General features: G+C 41.2%; 1 protein-coding gene across 2 annotated transcripts in view; it reads left to right on the top strand.

Moving 5' to 3' along the window:
- The window catches only part of PLS3 (plastin 3), an 83,674-nt gene that overhangs the window by 33,318 nt on the left and 24,009 nt on the right, over window positions 1–26,347 (top strand). Inside the window, exons 2-4 of one of the 2 annotated variants that reach the window (XM_004777538.3) lie at window positions 10,367–10,450; window positions 13,548–13,628; window positions 25,069–25,232. In XM_004777538.3, the coding sequence (XP_004777595.1) occupies window positions 13,556–13,628; window positions 25,069–25,232 (237 nt within the window). In that variant the 5' untranslated portion in view covers window positions 10,367–10,450; window positions 13,548–13,555. Of the gene's footprint in view, window positions 1–10,366; window positions 10,451–13,547; window positions 13,629–24,908; window positions 24,945–25,068; window positions 25,233–26,347 lie in introns of those variants that run through there. The other variant, XM_045068236.1, reaches the window with a different exon arrangement.

The raw sequence follows: 26,347 nt of genomic DNA, 5'->3' as shown, positions 1-26,347 counted from the left end.
AATTTTTTTAAAGATTTCATTTATTTGAGGAAAAGATAGTGGGAGCAAGCGAGTGAGAGAGATTGAGAGAGAGTGAGCAGGGGGCGGGCAGGGAGAGAGGGAGAAGCAGACTCCTGGTAGAGCAGGAAGCCTGACACGGGGCTCGATCCCAGGGCTCCAGGATCAAGACCTGAGTCCAAGGCAGATGCTTAACCCACTGAGCCATCCAAGCGCCCTTCCATTGAAATTTTCTAAAAGGAAGTGCTATTAAATTTAAGAACTAATCACTGAAAACGAAAACCAAACCAAACAAAACAAAACAAAAAAACTATGGGTGTCATAGTGATGGTTTACATATGGAAAGAATTCTTCAAATAAAAAGTAACTCACGTAGATACTTAAGTGTTTGGTTATGTTTATACTAAGTTATTAGCACTGATATGGTTGGAGTGGTTGTTCACAATACTTAGCATTTAAGAGGCTGAAATGAAGTCATTAAATCCCATAAAGCACAAACCTGTCATATCAAGGAAGGGGAATGGACCATGGGAGAAGGGAAGCATTGGTGTCCTTACTTTTTTTTTTTTTTTTAAGATTTTATTTATTTATTTATTTATTTTTATAGAGATCACAAGTAGGCACAGAGGAGGCGGTGGGGGGGAGGGGGCGAGCAGGCTCCCCGCTGAGCAGAGAGCCCAATGTGGGGCTTGAACCCAGGACTCTGGGATCATGACCTGAGCCAAAGGCAGAGGCTTAACCCACTGAGCTGCCCAGGCGCCCCGGTGTCCTTACTTTTTAAAAGTAAGTCTGTCTTATTGTCGGTAACCCGTTTAACATGAATGTTTGGAAGAAAGAACCCTGAGAATTCCATAGTACATGATCTTCACTGAATGTTTCCTATATTCTATATGTTTTCCACAATCAGTTTTTGTGATTTCAGTTCAAGGATCAAGGGGACCCCCTTACCCTTGAAGTAACAAAAACAAGTTAGTATTAGGTAGGGGAGTCACTGTCTGCGTTTTCTGGTAACTGCATATTTCTGCATGGTCACGTTTGTTAGAGCCTTTCAAGGATCTTGGGTAGGCTCTCCCAGGGATGAGCCTTCTTCCCACAAAGCAGTGTGTAGCCTCTTTACTCTTTTTTTTTTTTTTTAAAGAATTTATTGATTTGACAGAGAGCGAGAGAAGGAGAGAAAGCACAAGCAGGGGGAGCAGCAGAGGGAGAGGGGAAAGCAGGCTCCCCGCTCAGCAGGGAACCTGATGCGGGACTCAATCCCAGGACCCTGAGATCATGACCTGAGCCAAAGGCAGAGCCTTAACCCATTGAGCCACCCAGGTGCCCCTCACACATACTCTGAATTTAATGTTTACTACGCAGCTCTGTGCCTTGGGCAAAATCATGTAACTACCCTAGGCACCTGCTTCCTCCCTATGTCAGTTTCAGTACTCACTGGATATCAGGCATGCTGGGAATGATCACCACCCTCAGAATGGTGCAGTCAGTTGGATTTTATTTACTTATTTGACAGACAGAGATCACAAGTAGGCAGAGAGGCAGGCAGGGAGAGAGATGAGGAAGCAGGCTCTCTGCTCTGCTGAGACACCTGGTTGAGCAGGTGTCTCTGCAAAAGACCCTGATGTGGGGCTCGATCCCAGGACCCTGGGATCATGATCAGAGCCAAAGGCAGAGGCTTTAACCCACTGAGCCACCCAGGCGTCCCTGGAATATTTTTTGAGCCACGCCTCTCTACCTGGGATCCAACAGTGGATCACTGTGGTGGGAGTACAGAAGAGGAAGACAGAGTTGTGGCTCTGTTCCTGAGATACGATCTCGAGATGAGACCAGCAGAGCAAGTAGTTAGACAAGCAATTGTGTGCTCTTAGTCAAGGAAGGAATCTTTTATTGGAGAAGATTATTCTCGAAGCATGTTTGAGGAGCTATGTGGGAGAGGTAGGTGAACTGAATCAAGAAGGATGATGGATGCTCCAGCCTGACAGTCCTCACATCCACTTACATGACGAGAGGAGGAAGGCCATCTTGAAATGGCCGGATTTTGTCACAGGATTCTAAAGCCTGCGGGATTTGAAGAGGAGGGGTGCCAGGGGGTGGAGGCATTGGGAAACGTGCTTTGGGGAAGGAGGGTAAGGCTTCTGCTGAACCTTGAAGGGTGAGTAGGATTTGGATAGGGAGAGAAGAAAAATTATGAGGAGGGCGTTATAAGCGTGAGAGGTGGATGCAAGAGAGGGAGTCCTTGGCGGGAGAGAGGGAACAAGGAAGAGAGACAGGATAAAACAGACGGTCCTAATGTAGGACTTAACAGGACTACCTCAGGAGACTAGCTGTGATCAAAAAGCTGATTGTGAGTGTTGTCGAGATGTAAAACTGGTTAGATGTGTCCAGTTGGACCACTCTAGAGGACCTGAATATCAGGCAGAGATTAGATAAGCTATTTAACGCATAAGCAATGATAGCTTCCTATAAGGGAACAGACATGATCAGTAGGGGGGTGGGCACTAGCTGTGGGCCATTTTTTATTCAGAAGAGATGTATTGAAAATGCTTTGTCGGGGCACCTGGGTGATTCTGTCAGTTACGAGTCTGACTCTTGATTTCGGTTCAGGTCGTGATCTCAGAGTTGAGAGATCGAGCCCCCGTGTCTGGCTCCATGCTGGGTGGATAGCCTTTTTGAGATTCTCTCTCTCCCTTTCCCTCTGCGCTCCCCTCCCCCATTTGCATGCACTCTGTCTCTCTCTGAAAAAGAGATAGAAAATGCACTGTGTTTGTGCATTATTCTAAGGGCTGTGGTAAATACAGAGATAAGTAAGCTGTGTCTCCACTCTAATAGGTTAAAGATTTGTTGGGGAAATAAATCCATCCAACAAGCTGTCATTGAGAAGCCTCCATAGCAAAATGGTTGAGACTTCAGTGGCAGGCAGACCTGGGCTTGAGACTTCGTTCTACCTCTCAAGAGCTGTGTGCCTTTGGGAAAGTTACCCAACCTCTCTGAACTCACTTGCTCTTCCGTCAAATGAGAGTAACAGTATCACCTGGTTTATAGAGTTTTTTTCTGGGACATAACTTACATGATGTATATAAAGCATGTCACAGAATACACGTACATAATAAGTCCTCTGTAAATGTCAGCTGTCATGTAAACTTACAATGACATGTAATAATGGCATTATTGTCTTAATTATTATTATTACCTACTCTGTAGGCACTGTGATCAGGGTTGGGAATTTGAAGATGAATGGGGTATGGCCCCTTCTATCCAAGAGCTTTGTTATAAATGCTATCCTCGTGGGGACCGTATGTTCCCACTCAGACATTGATACCTAGGCTCCGACGGAAAAACAAGATACTTACAATCCGAGCTGTCTGAAAGAAGCCTGCACTGGCTGTCAGAGAAGAAAACACAGCCGGTCCTGGGCCGAGAGGATTGGGGATCTCAGGTGGGGCTTCCTTAAAGATGCTTTGGAAGAGCAGTTAGGAGATGCATTCCACTGGAGAGAAGCACAGAGGGGAAGGAACAGGGGGTAGGAAACTGGTGGCCTGTTTGGGAAATGGAATCTTTCTAGAGTGTGGGTCAAGGAGACCATGCATGTGAGGGGAAGTGACATTGGAAAGATAGACAGGTATCAAAACAGAACCACTTGAATGTCATGCAGGAGAGGTGGGGCTTTTTTTTTTTTTTTTTTGGGTAGAATTGGTGGTAGATCTCTCCAGGGATCTGGCAGTGTGAAGATTACTTTGGAGGGTCACAAGACTGGAGATAGACCAATGCAAAGTCTTTTGGAATAGGTCAGACACGAGGTGATCCACGGGTATGATGGAAGAATCCAGACTGCTTACTTACTTACTTCGCCCTCCCTTTGTTTCTTGTGGCCAAACTTCAGTCTCAAATTTGTAAACCTGGGGATGGAGCTAAGTGGGGAATTGGAAAGGGATATGGGATTTGGTAGGGGAAGATAGCTGAAAATGGGAACTAATGCGGCGGGAAGTTCAGTGTAGACACTCAGACTTTCCTGACTGGAATCCTCCTCACTCAGCTTTCTTCTCCCTTGGCCAGAGGGTGGAGCTTCTCTAAATTTCTTTTTAAGATTTTATTTATTTGAGAGAGAAAGCACAAGCCGGGGAAGCAGCAGGCAGTGGAAGAGGGAGAAGCAGGCTCCATGCTGAGCAGGGAGCCCGGTGCAGGATTTGATCCAGAACCCTGAGATCAAGATCTGAGCTGAAAGCAGAGGCTTAACCAACTGAGCCACCCAGGCGCCCCAAGTGTAGTTCTTCTATGGTTGTCCCTGGCCTTCGACTCTCAATCATGTCTGTCCTAAACCCCAGGCACAGTGCTCCAACAACACTTGTTTCTCTGCCTCCAGAATAGAATCGTCTCTTCACCTCTCTGTATCTAGAACGCCTTCATCAGGGATGTCTGTCTGAGGAATTCCTACTTACGTTCTGAGATTAAAGTTCAAAAGTCGTCTTTGGAAAATCTTTCCTGACGCCCACGGCTCTCATTCCACCACTCAGGAAATAGGACTCTAATAGCATGACAGCACTAATATTATGTCTTAGTTTTTCTGTCTGATTTTCCCACTAGACAGTAAGCTCTTCGAGAGAAGGGAACTTCGGGTCCTAATTCCCTAAATGTGCAGCACCTGACACATTGCCTGGTACCCACTAAGCTTTCAATTAAGGACTGGATATAAATGAATAAGTGAGTGAATAGGGTAGACAATCAAGTTGAAACCTTCTAGAAAGTCATTTGGAAGGGCAGGTGTGGAGCTTGAGTAATCATGGGAAGAGGAGGGGAGCTCTAAGTGGGTGTTGAACACCCATGTGACCTGGAGACCAGCGCCACTGACTTACCTAACGAGGGAGGAGAAAGGGCGGCAGTTTCTGTTGGTGCAGGTAAGTATGTGGAGTGTGGGTGTTTCAGAGCAGTGCCTGATTTGGACAAAGGAAGGTGACTAATACACCCCTTCTTGTTGACCGCTGTTGAATTATTCACCCTTAGCCGTGGCTACGGGTTTGGGTTTTTTTTGTTTTTTTGTTTTTTTTTTCATTTATTGTGAAACTGTATTCTTCCATGTTTTGTCCACTGTTTGTCGCGCTCTCCTTCTCCTTCCTGATGTGAGCTTGCCAAAGCTCTGATTTAAGTAACCAGCCTCGCTTTCCCAATCGGTTTTTTACCTGGCCTGCTTAGTGGCTGGGTTAGAGCCTCTGGCTGAATGAGTATCCCCTGCCTTTCTCTTGCAGTTCCCTTTCAGTTGCCGGAAAAAGAAATACAGAGTTCATCATCAACTCCCGATTATCCACGGATGAGTTTCCCAGCGTGTGTGTGCCCTGCGGTCCCGCCCCACATGCTGCTGAGTGACAAAGATTAGTAAATAGATTATTCAGCGGCTGCATTCCTCCAGTGAATCGCTGTAGGGGGTGAAAACAGGCACCCCTCCTCCTCTCCCATCAAATACCTTCCAGAATTTTTCCTGATAGTTTCAGGTAGTTAGTTGTAGGTACACTTTTCTCAGCAAAGATTTGTGTTCAGGATTTCAGTGTAGTTAAATGAGCCGGTGGAGTGGTTTCATAATTGCTGCATTGTTAGTCCAACTCTGTAATTAGAGATGACTTCATTGGCCTAAGGTTTCTCTATGGGTGACGCCCTGAATTCAGACCCAGTTGTACACCATATCCTTTTATGAAAAAAACCAACAAACAAGGTTTTGTTTGCTTTTTGTTTTATTCCCTTTTGGGAAATTCTGTTTTCCTTTGTGTCAGATGTTTGGGGAGGGAGAGGATCTGTGTCTTTGTTGTTGTTGTTGTTGTTGTTGTTTTTCCTGAGCTAGGGAGAAAACAGAATTTAGGACAGATGGAGTGCTTTGCAGATGAGAAAACTCAGAAATATGCAGAGACCCTGGGAGTTTTTACTTTTTTTGTTTTTTTAAGATTTTATTTTTTTATTTGACAGAGAGAGGGGGAAGCAGGCTCCCTGCTGAGTGGAGAGCCCCATGTGGGACTTGATCCCAGCCAGGACCCTGAGATCATGACCCGAGAAGGCAGAGGCTTAACCCACTGAGCCACCCAGGCACCTCTTTACTTTTGATTAGTATTTCATTGGCTACATTTAAATGGAAAAAAAATATATATATATATATTTTGTTAATATCAGCATACTTTGTCTTTCTCTCTCCCATGTAAATAAAGTTCACTTTTGTGGGAAGACAGACTGGGGAAAAGGACGTATTTCAAAAGCCAGACTTTCTTTTGGCCTGTCAATTACATACTGGGAACTTGAAGTTAAACTTTTATTCAGCAAGTAAATTTACTTTTTACCTCTTTACCTTTTACTTTTCATCGCTGATGACAATGTGCAGATTGGGAGGACTATGATAATATCGACAAGCTGTTAGTGATTTTTAAAAGTGGCCCCAAAATATTTAAAGTAAAATTTGCATTTTTGCCATCATCTCCTGGCTATTCTTCAAATTGTAGTTAGAAACTGGCCTTAATGAAGGAGCCAGATTGAGTCATGGATGAAAAGTGGCTGACAGGTTTTCATGGGGCCCATCCTTCTTAAATTACTTTGAGTAAAGGCTTATAATTTTTATGTACACAGGACATCTTTATACTCTGGAGTCAATAATTATAGGGCAAATGGAAAAACTTCATACACCCCATTGAAAAGGTTCTTATTAGAACTTACGCCTATTTTTATATAGCCTCTCACAACTACTTAGACGTTCATTTATTCCACCATTTTTTTCTTTTTCTTTTTTTTTTCTTAAAGATTTTATTTATGTATCTGAGAGAGAGAGAGAACACGAGCAGGGGTAGGCGTGCGGGGCAGAGGGTGAAAGAGACAAAGACACAGACTCTGACATGGAGCCTGATGCGGGGCTTGATCCCAGGACCCCCAGGTTCATGACCCGAGCCGAAGGCAGACAGACGCCCAAACAGTGGAGCCGCCCAGATGCCACTCCCTATTTTCTTTCATTAAGGATTTGAAGTTACTATATAATATTTTATGGTTTACAGTATGTCTTCACATATGCCATTCTTTTTTTTTTTTAAAGATTTTATTTATTTACTTAACAGACAGAGATCACAAGTAGGCAGAGAGGCAGGCAGAGAGAGAGGGGGAAGCAGGCTCCCCGCTGAGCAGAGAGCCCAATGTGGGGCTCGATCCCAGGACCCTGGGATCATGACCTGAGCCGAAGGCAGAGGCTTTAACCCACTGAGCCACCCAGGTGCCCCACATATGCCATTCTTAATCTTCATGAGGATCCTGGGAAAGGAGGTATTGTTGCTATTTTCAAATGAGGACACTGGGGGCCAGATGGATTTAACTTGCTCATGGACACCCTGCTAAGAGAGAGCAGAATGGACCCTGCTTGATGCTTTCTGATGGCATGTTCAAGACTTTCCATCTTGCCTTTGTAACTCCCTACAGGCTTGAGTAAGGAACAACTATTGCCCATGTACAGGGCAATAATGATGTCACATCCTCGGTTTTGCTTCATAAGCCCCAGTCTAGGATGTTTTAGTTGCTTTGAGGGAAGAAAGTCCTAAAGTGCAATGAATGGCCCATGGAGAGGAATAGAGCATCTATAATTTTAACTTGTACGATTGAGATTTTTGAAATCTTCATTTTAAAAACTTACTGGCAGTCTTTACTAAATTACTTAAGTGTGATATTTTCCCCACGATAGTACTTACTTGCTTATCCCTACAGATACCATCAAATATCTACTAGAAGTCTAAAGAAAAGAGCTTTTTAAATTCATGATGGGAAAAGGCCTGCGTTACATAAGCTACTTCAAAAATTGTGACTTTTGGGATGCCTGGGTCGGTTAAGCACCTGCCTTTGGCTCAGGTCATGATCCAGGGTCCTGGGATCCAGCCCCCCCATCATGCTTCCTGCTCAGTGGGGAGCCTGCTTCTCCCTCTCCCTCTGCCTGTTCTGCCACAGCTCTCCCTGCTTGTGCTCTCTCTCTTGCTCTCTTTCTCTCTGACAACTAAAATCTTCAAAAAAAATTGTGACTTTTATCCACAAAATCATCTACTGTGAGGCTTTTAAATTTGACTTTGTATTTCTTAGATTTAGCTCAGGTGTCTCAGGGCAGCATTTATTTCAAATAATTATAAATCAATGAAATTGAGTTTTATTTAAGCAAGAGACTCCTAAATTCAGCACTTCTGTTATCCTGGACCAACTTACCTGGCAATGTTATTTTGGGGGATATATGCATATTCTAGTTCTTTTTATTCTTTCTTGTATGTGCCTCTTGAAGTCTCCTGTGAGTTATAGGTGTTGTTGGGGAGAAAACAATTTTTCTTCCGCCCTCCTAGGTTCTTTGGCTGCTGTAAGTACATTGACATAAAACAGATTAACAAGAGAAAAACAATGGCTTAATAACCTGCTCACCTTGTGTATCCATGGGAGAGACCCAGGAAAACTGAGTAACTCCCTAAAATGGCTGAAGCCACCACCTTAAATACAAGACAAAAGAAGATGCTAGGGGTGGGGAGTCAGTTATGGGACAGAAAACAATGTAAGCTTGTTATGCAGATTTAAGACTATGCCTTCCTCCCTTAATAAGAGTTTCTGGAGATTTAGATATTTTCTTCCTGTTAGAGCAGGACAGGACACTCTGACAAATGGAGATTTCCCTTACGAATATATATATATTTCATATATTAACTTCTCAGTTTTCAGAGCTTCACCACTGTTTGCTATCTTAAAAATAACCAGCTTAAAATAATTAGTAGGCCAAAGAGGAATATTTTGGGGTGATATAGACTGCTCCCCTTCAGTGTTAAAGAACTCACTTTAGGCTTTCATTAAGACAATTAGACAGGGATACCTGAGTGGCTCAGTCCATTAAGTGTCTGATTTCGGCTCAGGTCATGATCTCAGTGGTTGTGGGATGGAGCAGGAGCATCAGGCTCCCAGCTCAGTGGGGAGTCTGCTTGTCCGTTTCCCTCTGCCCCCTTCCCACTAATGCAGGTATGTGCACATGCTCTCAAAATTTAAAAAAAAAAAAAAAAAAAAAAAAAAGGACATGGGGCACCTGGGTGGCTCAGTGGGTTAAAGCCTCTGCCTTCAGCTCAGATCATGATCCCCAGGGTCCTGGAATTGAGCTCCGTATCGGGCTCTCTCTGCTCACCAGGGAGCTTGCTTCCTCCTCTCTCTGGGCCTGCTTCTCTGCCTGCTTGTGATCTCCGTCTGTCAAATAAATAAATACAATCTTTAAAAAAAAAAAGAAGAAGAAGACAATTAGACAGGAATAAGAAAAGAGAAAGCTTGAAAGTATACTTTGAGTTTTATTAATGCTGCATTATATTGATCTTTAAAATTTTTATTTTTGAAATACAGTTGACCTATAATGATTAGTTTCAGATGTACAGCATAGTGATTCGACAGTTCTAGACATTGCTCAGTACTCACCTCCATAAGTGTAGTTACCATCTGTAATACTATTGTTTAAGTAAATGATTGTTTTGAAATCATTTCTGTGAGATCTAAGTATTTCCTAACTTTGCAGGCAGAACAAAAGTCTTTCCTCGCCTATCTGAAAAGAAATTAATGATCTTTAAAGTCTCCAGAGCCTTTCTTTTCTCTACCTTTATTACAGCCACTAATTCCCTTTGTGTCAATTTATCATTATTTTTATGTTGCATTCCCCAGATTTTAAATTCCTTGAGGGCAGGAACTAGGCATATATCAGATGCCTAAAATATTGGTAAAACTGTGTGAGGATAGAGGTGTGTGTCTATGTTGGGGAGAAGTATGAAGAAGAGGGAAAGAGATTTCTGCCTCAATCAACCTTGCCACCTGCAAAAGGGAGAAGCCGGGGAGAAGGGTTTACTCAGCAGCTTGAAGGGTGGGATAGGAGAGGGAGGGTATCTAGAACCATCTTTGTCTCACGGTCTCTTTCGTAAAGAAGGGAGATGGTAGTATGAGAATAAAATCACTTGTCTTCTATTTTTTTTTTTTAATTTACACACTTTAGATCATTACTGATGCCCAGACAGCCCAAACTGTGAAGGACCTTTAGAGATACAGGAGAGGCCACATGTTTTGGATTTTCTGAGATGGTCTCACTTTCAAACTTTGTGTCCCCTTATTCTGTGTGGTATCGTTCATGGGGTTGGTTAATAATTTCATATTGAAAACATTACTACTTAAAATTTGCATAAAGAAAATTGAAGTAAATCCTATATAGTCTGTTCATAATCGGAAGTGTTAAACATCATAATAGAAAAATAAAGGATGCTTTTTAAAAGTGCCACCATTAGATTATAAGTTAACATATGAAAAATAGCTTTTTACTCTTAATTTTTCAAATGCCTGCTTCATATCTAACTGAAGATCTTCTTTTACCTTCTAGAGCCTCAGACTACTCAGAAAGGTGATTCGTCCAGCTTATCTGCTGAGAAGTTTGTCCCTCTTGAGTGATATTTTAACATCACAGGTAAGAAAAGTTTATGAGGAAGCAAGTTCTGTTTTTGTTTTTGTTTTTTTTTTTAAGATTTTATTTTATTTATTTGACAGGAGAGAGAGATCACAAGTAGTCAGGCGGGGGCGGGGGGGGGCGTTGGTGGGAGCGTGGCGGGAAGCAGACTCCCCGCTGAGCAGAGAGCCCAATGTGGGCCTCCATCCCAGGACCCTGAGATCATGACCTGAGCCATAGGCAGAGGCTTAAACCCACTGAGCCACCCAGGCGTGCCTTGTTTTCTGTTTTTTAAGACTCTTTTTGGGGGGCACCAAGGTGGCTCAGTCAGTTAAGCATCTGCCTTCAGCTCAGGTCATGATCTCTGGGTCATGGGTTCAAGCCCTGCGTGGGGCTCCCTAATCTGTGGGGAATCTGCTACTCCCTCTCCCTGTCTTCTCCCCACCCCCCACCCCCATCCCCACTCATGCTCTCTTTCTCTCTTTCTCTGTCTCTCAAATAAATAAATAAAATCTTTTAAAAGTAAAATAAAATTAGAAAAATACAGTCTGTTTCGGGTGTGCCTGTTTGGCTCTGCCAGTGGAGCATATGAGTCTTGATCTCAGTGTCATGGGTTTGAGCCCCACACTGGGGGTAGAGTTTACAAATAAAGAAATACTAATAATAAAATGGTTAAAAATAAATAAGTAAATAAAACTCTGTTTTTATTTAATTTTTCAAAATAACCAGTCTTTAGAAATGGGTATTGTGTTGTGGTGGAAACATAGCTCATGGTATCATATGGTTGATTGAAAACATCCCAGGGATTTGAGAAAGCTGAGTGTGAATTCCAGTTCCATGGTCCCTCTGAACCTAAGTTATAAGGAAAAAAAGAGGAGAATATTTACCCCCTAAGGCTGTTGTCAGGGTTCAGGGAATTAATACAAATATGAATTTATTTGACATTATGCTTGGCACGCTGTTGTTGAATGGAAGAATTTAGTAAAAAGCTGTTTCAACAGGGCGCCTGCATGGCTCAGTGGGTTAAAACCTCTACCTTCGGCTCAGGTCATGATCCCAGTGTCCTGGGATCGAGCCCCACATAGGGCTCTCTGCTCAACAGGGAGCCTGCTTCCCTTCCTCTCTCTCTGCCTGCCTCTCTGCCTACTTGTGATCTCTGTCAAATAAATAAATAAAAATTAAAAAACAAAAAGCTGTTTCATCGAGTGCGTTCCTATGTGTCTGGGACTGTGGTAAGTTCAAGAGAGAACAATTCTGGCTCTGAAAAGGACAGGTGTAGCCCAGCTCTCTCTTGATGAATTGGTGGGTAGATGGTTTTTTTCAAGTTTTCATTTAAATTCCAGTTAGTTACCATAGAGTGTATATTAGTTTCAGGAGAATTTAGTGATTTATCATTTACATACAACAGGTAGATAGGTTTTTTTTTAACTAGTAACAAAAATATCAAAAAGGGGTAAATATACAATCTCTAATTTGTGTTTTGTATAGATTGTGAAATTTAACATACAGAGTACTTTTTTTAAAAAGATTTTATTTATTTGACAGATAGAGACACAGCGGGAGAGGGAACACAAGCAGGGGGAGTGGGAGAGAGAGAAGCAGGCTTCCCGCTGAGCAGGGAGCCTGATGTGGAGCTCGATCCCAGGACCCTGGGATCATGACCTCGAGTCCCGGGACCTTAGGATCATGAACTGAGATGAAGGCAGACACTTAACATCTGAGCCACCCAGGTGCCCCAAGGGTACTTTTTAGAAAGAGGAACACAGTTAAGGCCATGAAACTATCTTGTTTGATACTGTAATGGTAGATCCATGATATCATGTGTTCCAAACCCATAGAATGTATAACACCACAGATGAACTCTAAGGTATAACCACGGACTTGGGCATGTCTGATGTGTCAGTGTAAGGTCATCGACTGTCACAAAGGAGCCACCTCTGCTGGGGGAAGTTGAAAACGGGGTGTGTGAGGACCGAGATCTCTTTACTTCCTGCTCAGTTTTGCTATGAACCTAAGTGTTCTCTAAAAGTAAAGTTCTCACAAAAGATTGAGAAAAAGAAAAAGCCAAAACAAAACAAAAAAGAACCCCAACCAAACCCAGAGAACACGTCATCATTTTCATGGCTTTCCATCCAAAAGTTGTTGTTAAGTTTGCATTTGGGGATTACCCATTGTGAAACAGACCTCCTTTCTTTATTGCAGGGTTCAGTAAAGTTTTTCTGTAAAGGTCCAGATCACAAATGTTGTGAGCCAAGAGGCAAAATCAAGAATATTATATTGTTTGTTTTCTTATTTTTGTAAAGATTTTATTTATTTATTTGACAGAGAGAGAGAGAGAGAGACAGTGAGAGAGGGAACACAAGCAGGGGGAGTGGGAGAGGGAGAAGCAGGTTCCCCACTGAGCAGGGAGCCCAATGCTGGGCTCAATCCCAAGACCCTAGAATCATGACCTGAGCCAAAGGCAGATGCTTAACCAACTGAACCACCCAGGCACTCCTTCACATTGAATGATTTTTAAGTGACTTAATGGGAAGAAATGGTTAACAATGTGAGGTGACAGATGTGCTAACTAACCTTATTGTAGTAATCATTTCATGTTATATTAGTGTATCCAATCATCATGTTATACACCTTAAACTTATACACTATTATATGTCAGTTACATCTCAATAAAGCTGGAAAAAATGGAAGCAGCCAGTAAGAGAGAAGGAGCGAGAGAAGGGCTTAATAGAACAGTTACATATTCCCTCCACCTTCAGTCACAAAATTTGGACTTTCAGTTGTAATATGTATAACCACAGATTTCTAGTATGTATCTCTTCCTGTCATTACTAGGTACCCTGGCTCTTCCTTTCTAAGAATTTGTCCTTGAAAGGAGAATTCAGAGCTATTTTTTTTTTTTCCGAAAAACTTTTGGTAAATAAAGTTTACCAAAAGACTTCTCATGTGTTTGTTTTTCTTTATTATGGCTTTAGCTGTAAATATGGAAATGTATTGAGATGGCTTTAGCAGTTTGCTGTTTTGTTTAAATTACCTCAAGATGAGACTTTCATAGGAATGTTGATAGTATAAACATCACAAACCTCTTTCAGTCTTAAACCTTTCTGGTTTCTCTTAGATCTTTAAATGGAGGAGATGGCTACCACTCAGATCTCCAAAGATGAGCTTGATGAACTCAAAGAGGCCTTTGCAAAAGTTGGTAAGTATTTTTTTTTAATAGCTTTAACAATAGTAAAGTCATTTTTGTTTGGCCCTGATGGAGGTTAATTCTCTAAAAAATCATATGAATGGTTAATCACAAACCTTAGGGCAAGGTAGTTAAAATCAATGGGGTAAAGTTTTAGAAGCTATGCCCTAAACTATTATTTCTGATTACATCTGTCTACTATGGTCAAAGGTTTTTAGTCTACTCTGGCTCCTGAAAACTTGGGACAAATTTTGTGTTGTTTATTGCGTTGTGTATCTTATTTTTCCGAGGGAAAAATTGGGAGATTTCACCATATTCTCAGAGGGGTGTGTGAGACCGCTGAAGATGTCAGATGATGATTAGATGATGTTTTAGCTTTACCTCATTAGCTTGGCTTTCTTGCATTTTCCATTGATCTACTATGCCTTTGGATAACGCAGCCCATTCTGTTTTCTCACATTATGTTCTAGTATCAGCATTACATGGGAAGACCTAGCATGCCATCTGGTTTTTCTTTAAACCTCATTGAACATGTCTTAGAATTTAGCTGCTATGGAGTTTGTAGTATTTATATTCCAAATTTCAGTGCTCAGGTCAAATCAGTCAAAGCTAGTGAGAAAACAGGGTAAGAACCGATTATTGACATGTGTACTCACATGAGTCAACATGGGCTTAGAGAGGTAAACTACTATTTGGTGTCTCCTTGATGAAAAGGTATAAAGTTAGATCATAATGATTTGTTATTTAAATCAGACTTGACTCTGGGACCTGTGATGCAAATCTCATTAATGAAAAGTAAGGAAGCTTACATCTCTATTCCCATAGACTCAAGGCCAACATTTTTTGTGAAGGCTTTTAGTAAGTAACAGCTTGCCTTGGGAAGAATAATGACCGCTCCCACAACCAAAGTGACTCTTCACAATCTCATCAGAATTCTAAGTAGAAAAAAATGGATAGACCTTATTCTAACACACTTTTCTGTGTGTGTATGTTAAAAAAAAAAAAAAGCAACCTGTTAACTGGCCATAGATACTACCTACTATAAGAAAGAGTACTATCAGTCTGATACAAGATTGAGTAGGAGAAAACAAGCTGGTGAATTGTTGGCTGCAAATTTTTTAAAATCTCATTGCTCTGTAGAAATAGCCTTATCAGAATTGTTCAGGATTGCATACCCTTTGAACCTTCTTTTTTTTCCCTTATAATCCTCCCTCATTGCTGGGGACAGGCTCATTTGTTTCTTTATGAATAGAAGTTTGGCTAAGACCAGGACTTACTATGGCCATTATTGAATCTTTAAGGCCTTGCTTCCTTTAAAAAAAAAAAAAAAAAAAAGTTTATTATTGAATACAGGCCTTGTTCTCGTGAGAAGCATCTTGGAAATAATTGTGTGCAGTATCTTTTTAGAATGTCGAGCTATTCAGTTGTGGCTTACCTGACAGAACTGAATACTCTTAATCAGGAAAAGAGCTTCATCGCTCCTGACAAGCTTTAATGACATGAAGAGCGCTCACCAGTTGTTGCCATGGAGGAACCAGGGTTAAATTGCCCTACGTGAGAGATCAACTTGGACTGCAAGAAAGGGTCATGGTAGAACTACTGTCTTATTTTAAATCCTACATCTTGGAGGGGGTAGGGTAGACAAAGAGATTCCCAAAGGCACAAGATCAGACCATACATGCTGTTGATGTCCCTAACAGGCACATATTCATTCCTAAGATATGCAGGCTCTTATTACTCTGTGTGCTCTATGTGGAAATTCTGGAGTCCCCAATTTCTGCCTGCTCTATATATTATTCAGTATCTGGCTCAGTGTTGCACACATGTTAGGTTCACAATAAATATTTAATTGACTGAATCCCTAGGAATTACACATAGTCTTTTCACATACTAGGACTTTGTTATTACCCACTGTAAACTAAAAGGGCCTTTGTCAGGGTGCCTGGGTGGCTCAGTGGTTAAGCCTCTGCCTTCGGCTCAGGTCATGATCTCAGGGTCCTGGGATGGAGCCCCGCATCGGGCTCTCTGCTCGGTGGGGAGCCTGCTTCCTCCTCTCTCTCTGCCGGCCTCTCTGCCTACTTGTGATCTTGATCTCTCTCTCTCTGTCAAATAAATAAATAAAATCTTTAAAAAATAATAATAAAATTAAATTAAAAAATAAAAGGGCCTTTGTTATGAAGATTTTCATCATGGTGGAATTTATTGCTAGAGGTTTTGGCCATCACATTATAGCACATAAAATTTATATATATATTTTTTCGGCATAATAAAGGCTTGTGTGGAGTCTGTCTTTTCCAAAAGTGTTTAAAGACCCAGCTGAATCTTTTGATTTTTTTCCTTTAAAATCTTTGTAGTTTGTAGTTATTAGTTACGGAGCCCTCAGGCAGCTGTCAAAGGTGTTATGGGAATCTTTTTTTTTTTTTTTCTTCCTTCAGGGAAAAACTTGATTTGACAAAACAAGCTCTAGAACTTGCTTTCCTATCAAGGACAATGCTTTCTTATTGGTGGGGGGAGGCAGGGAGGACCACTTTGTCTCTGTTCAGTTGTGACAAAATATGGAAATCATTATGTGATTTTTCCCATCTATTAACAATAATAGCCTTGATTATCTCTTTAGAAATTCAGCAAAATCACAGCGTGTGAGGAAAATCTCTGTAATTACCACTAACCATAGGTTTTGTCCAATCAATTAATAGTGCTTTGAAATTCTCTTTACTAGCAATAAATGGAGTATTAAGACTTAAAGTTATCCTTTCACTCACTTTCTGCACCTGCTTAGTGTTAAGCTCCCAGCAGTATATTTTCATTTAATTATTTTAATTTTCTCAACATTTGTTTCCAGTATATCCCACAAGGATAGCAGAAGCCTTGGCTCTGGTTTTGGTTTTTTTTTTTTTCCTACTTCATAATGTTTCCCTATTAATGTAAATGCTGCATAAGTTCTTTCTAAAGAAGAATAAATAAAACTTTCAGAGTACTTAGGAAGTAAATATTTTACCGACTATAAAATGTCTTACACAATCTGAGAATTTAATCTTGTTATGGAAGCTAGAAGTCATTTGGATGATTACTTGTCATGGAGATAAATTCACGTAATGTAAATCTTTTCAGATTGGCTTTAGTCCCACAAACACTGACATCTGACTTTTTTCTCTCCTAAGCAATTGCTACTGAGCTTTAAAACAAAACAAAACAAAAAAGCATAAAAAGCCCCCACAAATTCAGCACTTTGAAATAAAAGAATAACGGGGTTTCATAAATGACGAGGAATACTGTGGGTATATCCCTCTGTGGCTGCCTACCACCCGAAGTCAAAACGTTTTGGTTATGGTGATTTTCTCCTCTCAGGAAGTTGAGTTGTTTCCAATTATTTGATATTCTGTAGTACATAAAACCCACATCAGGATGATACCACAAAAGGCACAGTGGTTTAGTTTAATTTACTTTTAGTGTTCAATAAAAGTCCACCAGTGCATATTTGTTTAATTATGACTTAAAAAATAAAACCTACAGGCCAGCCAAAAAAATAAACTAACCAGTGCTATTTCACTCAGCCATCTGGCTAATTCTCAGTGGACTGACTGTTGAAGATGAAGGCCTTGGGATGGTCTGCAGACCATGTTCTGGGGGTGTGGAAGATTGGAGACGTACACACATGTGGATGGGTGGGCTTCAGAGCAAGAGCACACGTGTGTGGAGATGTGTGTGTACTTTTAAAGCGGGAGAGTTGCAGCAGGTGGGAACCGGTGGCCAAACTTGCTGGAAATTTTCAGTTGGAAAATGATCGATAGGTGACATTTTTGATTGCCTGGTTTCAGCCTTCTAATCTTGCCTGGCCTTCAGCCGTCCTTGACCTCCACCTTTGAGGATCCACCATTAGGATGAACTCTTCGATAGCGACCTCACTTCTACCCTGAGCTGGGACTCATTAAACTGTCTCTTCTATTTGCTGGAATGAGCTACCTCAAAAGGTGTAAGCTGTGAAAGGCAAAACTCACGTTTAGTGAAGCATCTGGAGACGTTTAGCAGCTGCCTTTTCTGAAGTTTTAATGCCTAATGAAAGCTCGACTTTACTGCTTAGATCTTAGGATAGAATATAACCTAAATTCTTCTACACAAGTCTTTTGGCTGAGTCTTCCAAGTCAATACTTCGTGTGCTTTCGCGGGCATTGGAGATGGCGTATGTGCATGTGTACACGTGTGTAAATCCATTCCTGTTAGACACATAGATTCCTTTTGTCTTTGGTTTTAGTTTTTGTTTTTTGTTTTTTTTAGTGTGAAAAAGTTTGGGATATGTTGGTTAAACTAAATGGAACTTTAAACCCAGCTTTTCTGAAAGGATGTGGATCTGTACTTGATTGGTTTTCTTCTTTAAGTCCTAATGCGCACTGTCCGTGATGGGTTAGTGAAGAGGTTGCATGTGTGTTACAGATGAGGACACACATATGCAACCTCTTTCTTGAGACACTGGATTTAGACTGATTCAAGGATGGTTAAAGCAACACACACACACACACACACACACACAGAACTTGGGGGTCAAAGGAAATCCCAGCCTTTCTTACTGTCAGATTTATAAGACGAAGTAGCACTCCAAAAGATGCATTTGAAGTGATAGATTTCGCCTCGTACCACCTGGACATGGGCAGTGTAGAACAGCTAAAATCAAAACCACTTGAATTCTGGCTCAGCGTTCTCCAGACAAGTGCTTAAAATAGCTTAAATAACAGGATGCAAGGGGAGGGAAAACATTTCCTTTTAAGGATATGCATTCTTGGTGTGATTCAAACTTCTGCAGGAACACGGCTGTATAATAAGTTTATTTACTTTAAGGTTACTTGGGGGAGGGTGTTGAGAGAGTTAACTGGCATTTTAAATAATACTTGGTACAAGAGCATAATGGGGTTTCTTTTAAAACAGAATGCAGATGTGAACTTACACGTGTCATCAGACACACACACACACACACACAGAGACAGAGCAACAGACAGAAAGAATCTGTTGTTACAAACAGTTGGTTCCTTTCTGAGGAATTCAGCAGCCAGTATGAAAGACAGGCCTCTCGGTTTAGCACTGGGAGCCTGCTGGTGATTTTTCTTTTTTTAAGTGTAGTGATTTTTCTTTAAAAAGAAGAACACTTGGTCAGTGGCCTGAATGTTTAGCTGTTTACTTTCTGCGGGAACTTTGTTCAGCGGGGATGTGTCTGGAGTTTCTTTTTTTCCTGCCATTTGTTAATGTCGACTTCCTAACTGACCCTATTTTCTGAACCCAAAAGTTGAGACTTGCTTCCACAGAAGCATTAAGAATGCTCTAGATAGTACAGGCTATAGGATAGTAAGTATCTAGCTTATCAGGCAGTTGAAAATAGGAGTCTTCGAAATGCAGAACCTGTTTGACCCCATGCCAATGTGTAGTTTAATGAAGATGTGGCAAATGAGCCAGAAAGGGCTTCCAGAATATCGGCAGCTTTAATGAGAAAATAGAGGGCTGCCATTATTGCCAGGACGTTGTGATGTTAGTTTCTAATTGTTCAGACTGTTTTCAATCCAGGTCTGTGTTTTGGGGGTCAGTTTATTATTAAATTCTCATGTTTATGTCAAAACTCCGAATAGAAAAAGATCACCGCCAAACCTCGTTTTGGGCTCCCAGTAATAATGTCACCGATAAGATGGAAGCTTTCTAAAATGCCATTGTGCTATTTGATTTTCTGGCTTTCCAAAGCACAGCGTATTAGATCTCTGATAATAGTTTAAGGGTGTGTGTGTGTGTGTGTGTGTGCGCGCGCGCGCGTGTTTTGGCTGGGGATTGGAAATAAAATTAGCATAAAACTCTTTAAAAATAATTGCACCCTATTTTGTCTTTCAAGTACTTTTCCAGCTGGGAGATTTTGTAAAATTAATTGCAAGCTGCCTTTTTAGGCTCCCTCTGCCTTTTTATTGAAATTGAAATTGTTGTCTTCAAAAAGATACGATTTAGGAGTTCTAAGAAAGGCTGGCTCTAATTTACTAGTACTAACACTAAAATGTCTTTGATTACGGGAGGTAATACGATCTGCTGATAAATTATAGGAAAACAGCAGAGTAGGTAAAACTTTTTTTTTTTAAGATTTTATTTATTTATTTGACAGAGAGAGACAGTGAGAGAGGGAACACAAGCAGCGGGAGTGGGAGAGGGAGAAGCAGGCTTCCCGCGGAGCAGGGACCGATCCTTGGACTTCGGGATCATGACCTGAGCTGAAGGCAGACGCTTAACAGCTGAGCCACCCAGGCACCCCAAAACTTTTAAAATATGTAAAATGTCATTAATTTCTGTATCTCTGGTGTCTAGCTTAGTGCTGGCCACACAGTAGGTTCTCCATTTGCTCTGGAGGCTGCCTTCTGCCAACCAAGTGCACACGGTATTTCTTAATACAAACAAAGCAGGTTTCTACATTTAGAACGGAACTCCTGACCTGACAGCCATCACTGGTTTTCTACCAGGGTACTCCTCTGTGGGTGTGTTCACTTAGAAAACCAAATTACAGATCTGAAGGCTGCCAGGGTGGGGACAGGATTAGAACAAAGGGAATGAGATTGAATGTTATTTAAGGGATATTTCTGTCGTTATGGTTTCCTGGTGAATTGCCATTCGGTCTTTCAGTACTATTTCTGTATGTGTTCCTTATTGTTTGTTTAATTCTGTTTTTAAAATGCTCATTAGATTAGAACATTCTTTTCCTGGTTAATACCTGAGAATCAGTAGTCCTACAAAAAATGGTCTTTTCCCATCGCCTGTTACATGCAAGGGACTGGGCCACGTACTGGGGTTGAGGTCAAAAGATTTACAACCTAATAAGGAAGATTGCTGCATTCTGACCAAGTCCTGCCCCTCCAGCCCCCTTTAAAATGGTCCTGTCGGTTACTAACAGCATCTGTGTATTACCACTCTTACTTCAAAATGGAGTTTCTACACGTGGTTATTTTATGTTAGTTATATTTTAGGGTGGGTACTTCCTGGCATCTTTTAATCATGTCAGTGAGCTGTCTTCTAATTAATGCCCAACAGGTTATTTCAGAAAGGGCTCAGGCAAATGTTAATTCTCTTCATTGCCTACATCTCTATTCTACCTAAGGCTGATAACCTGCGAAATGGCCTAGACTCTCAGCGCCCTGGTTGGTTTCAGGTCGTTTTGAATTCACCGTTCTCCAATACTTATTTTAAAAATCTCTGCCTTCTGCTTCTGTTAGATCACTGAGAATACAAAAGGAACAATTAAGCACCTGTTCTATGCTAGGTCAAAACTGGAGTCAATCACAGGTTAAATTATGCTCAGAGGGGCACCCGGGTGGCTCAGTCATTAAGCGTCTGCCTTCTGCTTGGGTCATGATCCCAAGGTCCTGGGTTTGAGCCCCACAGCAGGCTCCCTGGTCAGGGGGGCCTGCATCTCCCTCTCCCTCTCCCCCTGCTTGTGTTCCCTTTCTCTCTGCCAAATAAATAAATAAATCTTTTAAAAAAAAAATTGGGGCACCTGGATGGCTCAGTGGGTTAAAACCTCTGCTTTCGGCTCAGGTCATGATCCCAGCATCCGGAGATCAAGCCCCGCATTGGGCTCTCCGCTGAGCAAAGAGCCTGCTTCCTCCTCTCTCTCTGCTTGCCTCTCTGCCTACTTGTGATCTCTCTCTGTCAAATAAATAAATCAAATCTTTTAAAAAAATAAAAAATAAATAAAATAAATTATGCTCAGATACATCATTTCAGAAGTCAGGGTAAAGTAGAATACATTAATAAACAAATCTTTTAAAAATATTTTAAATCTTTTAACAAATATTTTAAAAATATTTTTAAAATATTTTTAAAAGATTTGTTTATTAATTTAAGAGAGAGAGAGAGAGAGCATGAGTGGGAGGGGCAGAGGGTGAGGGAGCGAATGTCAAGTAGACCCCATGCTGAGTGTGGAGTCTGACACAGGACCCCAACATCATGAGCCAAAATCAAGAGCTGGCAACTTAACCTAGTGAGCCACCCCACCCAGGCAGCCCATAAAATATTTTTCTATCAGAAATTGCCAAGTGGACAAAGTTGTGTTGTTTTGTTTTTTTAAAGACTTTTTTATTTTTATTTATTTGACAGAGAGAAAGCATGAGACAGCACAAGTAGGGGGAGCCGCAGAGGAAAAGGGAGATGCTGGGTCTCTGTCCCAGGACCCTGAGATCATGACCCGAGCCAAAGACAGTCACTTAACCAACTGAGCTACCCCAGCACCCCCCAGGTGGACAAAGTTTTAATAGTGGCAAGGAATAAGCCATCTTTTCCTAAAAGATCTAAAAATGAAGGAATGCTGTATTTAGGTGATGTGATGCAGTAGTGATCAGAATGTTATTATTATATATTTGTTTCTATTATGTATTACAATTTCACCTCCAATATTTTTAAAAGTGTATGTGTGCGTGTGTGTGTGTGGTTTGTGAAGTCTTGGCTACTCAAGTTTAGAATCAGAGTGTGTTAGAGTCAAAAAGGGAATCTGGGGATCGTTTGATCCAAAGACATCTTTTACAGGTGGGAAAACGAAGACCCAGAGAGGTGACTTATGCAAATCCTATGTCCCATTACTCTCACTTGCATCCTTTCAGCCATGCTGTGTATCTTTCTGTATGCCATGCTTACACCCTAGTAATGAGCTCGGTTTTACTTTTTTTTTTTTTTTTGAGAGAGAGAGAGGGAGAGAGAGAGAGAGAAAGAGAAAGGAAGAGCGATAATCTTTTCTTTTTTTTTTAAGGGAGAAGCAGGCTCCCCACTTAGCAAGGAGCCTGAGGCAGGACTGGATCCCAGGATCCCAGGATCATGACCTGAGCTGAAGGCAAATGCTTAACTGACTGAGCCACCCAGACACCCCAAGAGTGAGAATGTTAAGCACGTCTACACCTAGCACAGAGTCCAATGTGGGGCTCGATCTCATGACCCTGAGATCATGACCTGAGCTAAAATCAAGAGCCAGTCACTTTATGACTGTGGACTCAGCCACACAGGCAACCCTCTATTTAACTTTATAAAGAAAATGATGTATGGCCTTTTATTAATTCAAAGCAAAGAAAGCAAAGATGTGCCCTAGGGAAATTAAGTACTCTTATCGAAGGGAATATTCATGATTTTCAGAAGTTTGGGGTAGCTTGGGGATGATGTTTGAGAAGTATAGATACTCTAATTGGTAGATTTAAATGTGCCAATTGCGTTTAAGAGTATTTGTTTGAATCTACAAATATACTTCACTAAAATTAAATATAGAATTTTATCAGCCCTCAAAATATTGCGGAAATGGTTTTACATAGGATATTTAATATTTTAATAGTTGACAAAAATTAGCTGAAATGAATTACACTTAGATCACACTTAAAATAAGATCTGTGGGGCGCCCGGGTGACTCAGTCAGTTAAGCATCCATGTATAGGCACTAAAAGAACTAATTCTCCCATGTGTTTTAGTACAGAGAGATAACCACATGATGCTGTTGATTTGATGTTTAAATCTGACATAGGGGCACCGGGGTGGCTCAGTTCGATGAACGTCTGCCTTCGACCCAGGTCATGATCCTGGGGTCCTGGGATCAAGCCCGCATTGGTCTCTCTGCTCAGCGGAGATTCTGTTTCCTCTCTCCTCCCTATGTGTGCCCTCTCTTGCTGTCTTTGACCTCTCTCTCTGTCTCTCAAATAAATAAGCAGGATCTTAAAAAAAAAAAAAAAAATCCCAAGTACTTTCCATGATCTGTAAGAGTATACGTGATCAGCTCCCGAGCCTCATCCCTGACTCTCTCCTCTGTTTACTCTGCTCAAATCCTGCTGGATCTTTGCTCTTCTCAAACCATATCAGACACTCTTCCATATCACAGACTTTGCATTTACTCTTTCCTCTACTCGAAATCTCTTCCCCCTAGATATCTGCAATTCGTTCCCTTGCTTCGTGTAAGTCTTCATTCAAATATAACCTTGTCAAAGTGGCCATCCTTGACCTCTGCCATTTTGAGCTGCATAATTCTGTTTTGCGGGAGGGGGTCATATGTGTCGTAGGGTATGGGGCAGCACAAGACACTGGATGCCAGGAGCCTTGCGGGGGGGGGCAAATTAGCCCCCAGTCTGACCACTTTCCCTGCTTTATTTTTCAGCACAGCACTTAAGTTATATTTCATTATATTATATTTTTATAGTCTTACCTCACCTTAGATGTTATTTGCTTAGTAGTTGTCATTAGAATAACAGGACTTCTCTATCAATCCCAGCAGTACCCCCATTCCCAGAACAGCACCCAGTCAGGTTTTAAAGTAACGTATCAGATAGATTAATTTCACAATACATTTTCTTGAACAGTGCTCTGGTTTCTCTATTGAGATTGTATCCTTTTGTTGTAATAAATTTATGTGTGAAATTCAGTGGAGGAACCTAAGGAAAAGCACTGTTGAAACAGTAGGTATTTGAAATTTGTGGTGAAAGTCCAGTTTTGTTAAAACTATATATGCCCAAGAGATTACAGCCCTCAGGACATTAACCTTCTTTCTTAGTAAATTAACTTCTGGTCATTGATCAGTTTTTTGTTTTTTCATTTTGAATAGTTTCAGACTAAGCATCATCAGCACTTAAGATATACACTCCGTTAGAACGGTCCTAGCACAAAAATAAAAAGGTTATTTATAGAGTCATGGTAAACATTTGCATTACTCGGGACTGCATTTATTTTTATGAACTCCGTATTTATTTACATTAGCTCTTGGAAAAAAGTGGTGTTGAAGAGGGTAGTTTAATTTCAGGTGTGCTTTGTAATATAATCAGCATCCATTCATAAACTGTTCTACCAGACTAATGGAAGAATGAGGGACGTAAAACTCCTAAATAGATACAACAGAAACCGTTTTCTACCATGGCGGTGTTTTATTGGTACGTTGTCTATTAATTATTTTTTAGAAGTCCTGTCAGCTTCATGATTGAAAAATAATTTATTAGGCAACTCTGCTTTGTTAGTATTAAGGATGCTATTTTTTTTTTTTAATTTGACAGAGAGAGATCACAAGTAGTCAGAGAGGCAGGTAGAGGGGGGGGGCGAAAGAAGGCTCCCTGCTGAGCAGAGAGCCCCATGCAGGGCTGGATTCCAGGACCCTGAGACCATGACCTGAGCTGAAGGCAGAGGCTTTAACCCACTGAGCCACCCAGGCACCCCAGGGATGCTATTTTTAAGTGAAGCTACATATACATTGTTTAAAATACAGAAAACATGGTGTAAAACTGTGCTTTCTGTTAAAATTTGCGTTTCCTTTTTCAACAACCTTAGGTACCAAACAGCAAGAAGAGCAAACACTGTGTTCAGGTGAGCTTAGTAGGAACTGAGTCTCAAATGAAGACAAATGCTCATCATAAGACTACTCCAAGAGGTTCACTTATTTCTTCTAATTTTTTTTTCCTTTTTTTGCCTGCTCTCCCTCTTTACAAAGATCTCAACAGCAACGGATTCATCTGTGACTATGAACTTCATGAGCTTTTCAAGGAGGCCAATATGCCATTACCAGGATATAAAGTGAGAGAAATTATTCAAAAACTCATGCTGGATGGTGACAGGAATAAAGATGGGAAGATAAGTTTTGATGAATTTGTTTATGTAAGTATGTGTAAGTCCACCATTAGTATAAGGGGTCATGACTGTTCCTTTGTCTAGCGGGATCTTAAAAGTAGTCAATCCTGTGAAGTTGCTAAATGTTTCGTATTAGTCCTGTTAGGATTAATGAAGTTTCCATCATCCCACCAAGTGTCCTGGGTTCTCTTAGCCATTAGAGTATCTTAGCAAATGAATTGGGAAAAAGAACACTGAAAGAATCAAAGCTACATCACGGCTACTCTACTTGCTCTGAAAGGGGAACCATTTCCTCTAGGGCTTCCTCAAAGGGGATTTTTCAAGGTGCTAAGTGTCGTCCTTGAAGTGCTCTCTCCATCTCCCTTGGTGTCTGCCTTGGGGAATAGGGTGCTCCCAGATGTTAGTTAATGCTACACCCTGACTCACAGTCTTGGAAGCTTCCTGACTTGAGCTTTCTGATTAAAAGATGTTTGTGACTCTTGTCTTAGTAGTATTTAACTGGACGGTTTTCTCGAGGATAATAATTTTGATAATTGAAAGTTAGAAGCGTATCTTTTTAGTCCATTGGAGGAGGCATTTAAAATTTCTAGTATCATCAGATACTCCTCAGGGTTCGGGGCTGACTTAATTCTTCCACTTCCAAGCACTGAGTTTAGAGTTCCGCACTCAGTGCTTGGGGAGGGGTTCTCTAGCCCTCCTTCCTGAAGCCTGACACTGTAGCTGCCAATGAGCGAGGCGACTGGTGCCATTTTCAGTCCATAGCCATTGCCAGGAGTATTTGAGATGTAGCGGTTGCCTCTTCCCTCCATGAAGAACACCCTGAAGATTTTATTGGTTGGGTTTATTAATTTAAGGCTGAGTTTGTCTAGCTCTAATTAGGCATTCCTTTTACTGGGTTACAAACAGGTAATGAGTTGCCTCATTTTTTCACCAACTTCCCAGCTTTCTCATCCTCCTTTTCCATGGTAACTGAGGCTCCCTATAGCCAGTGAAATTCTGGTATGTTCTCTCCCATTAGAATTAACTCCTTTAGAACATTGTTAAGAGCAGATTGGCTAATGATGTCTCCAGAGCTGAGAGCATTTGGTGCGGCGGGGAGGGCTGCTGTTTTAAAAATGTAGACATGTGTCATGATGGCGTTC

Source organism: Mustela putorius, unplaced genomic scaffold (genome assembly GCF_011764305.1).
Source record: "Mustela putorius furo isolate JIRA1106 unplaced genomic scaffold, ASM1176430v1.1 tig00003901_pilon_pilon_pilon, whole genome shotgun sequence".
In the NCBI taxonomy this organism is placed as follows: domain Eukaryota; kingdom Metazoa; phylum Chordata; class Mammalia; order Carnivora; family Mustelidae; genus Mustela; species Mustela putorius.
Note: the sequence above shows the minus strand (reverse complement) of the source record. Positions and strands in the feature narration are given on the sequence as shown.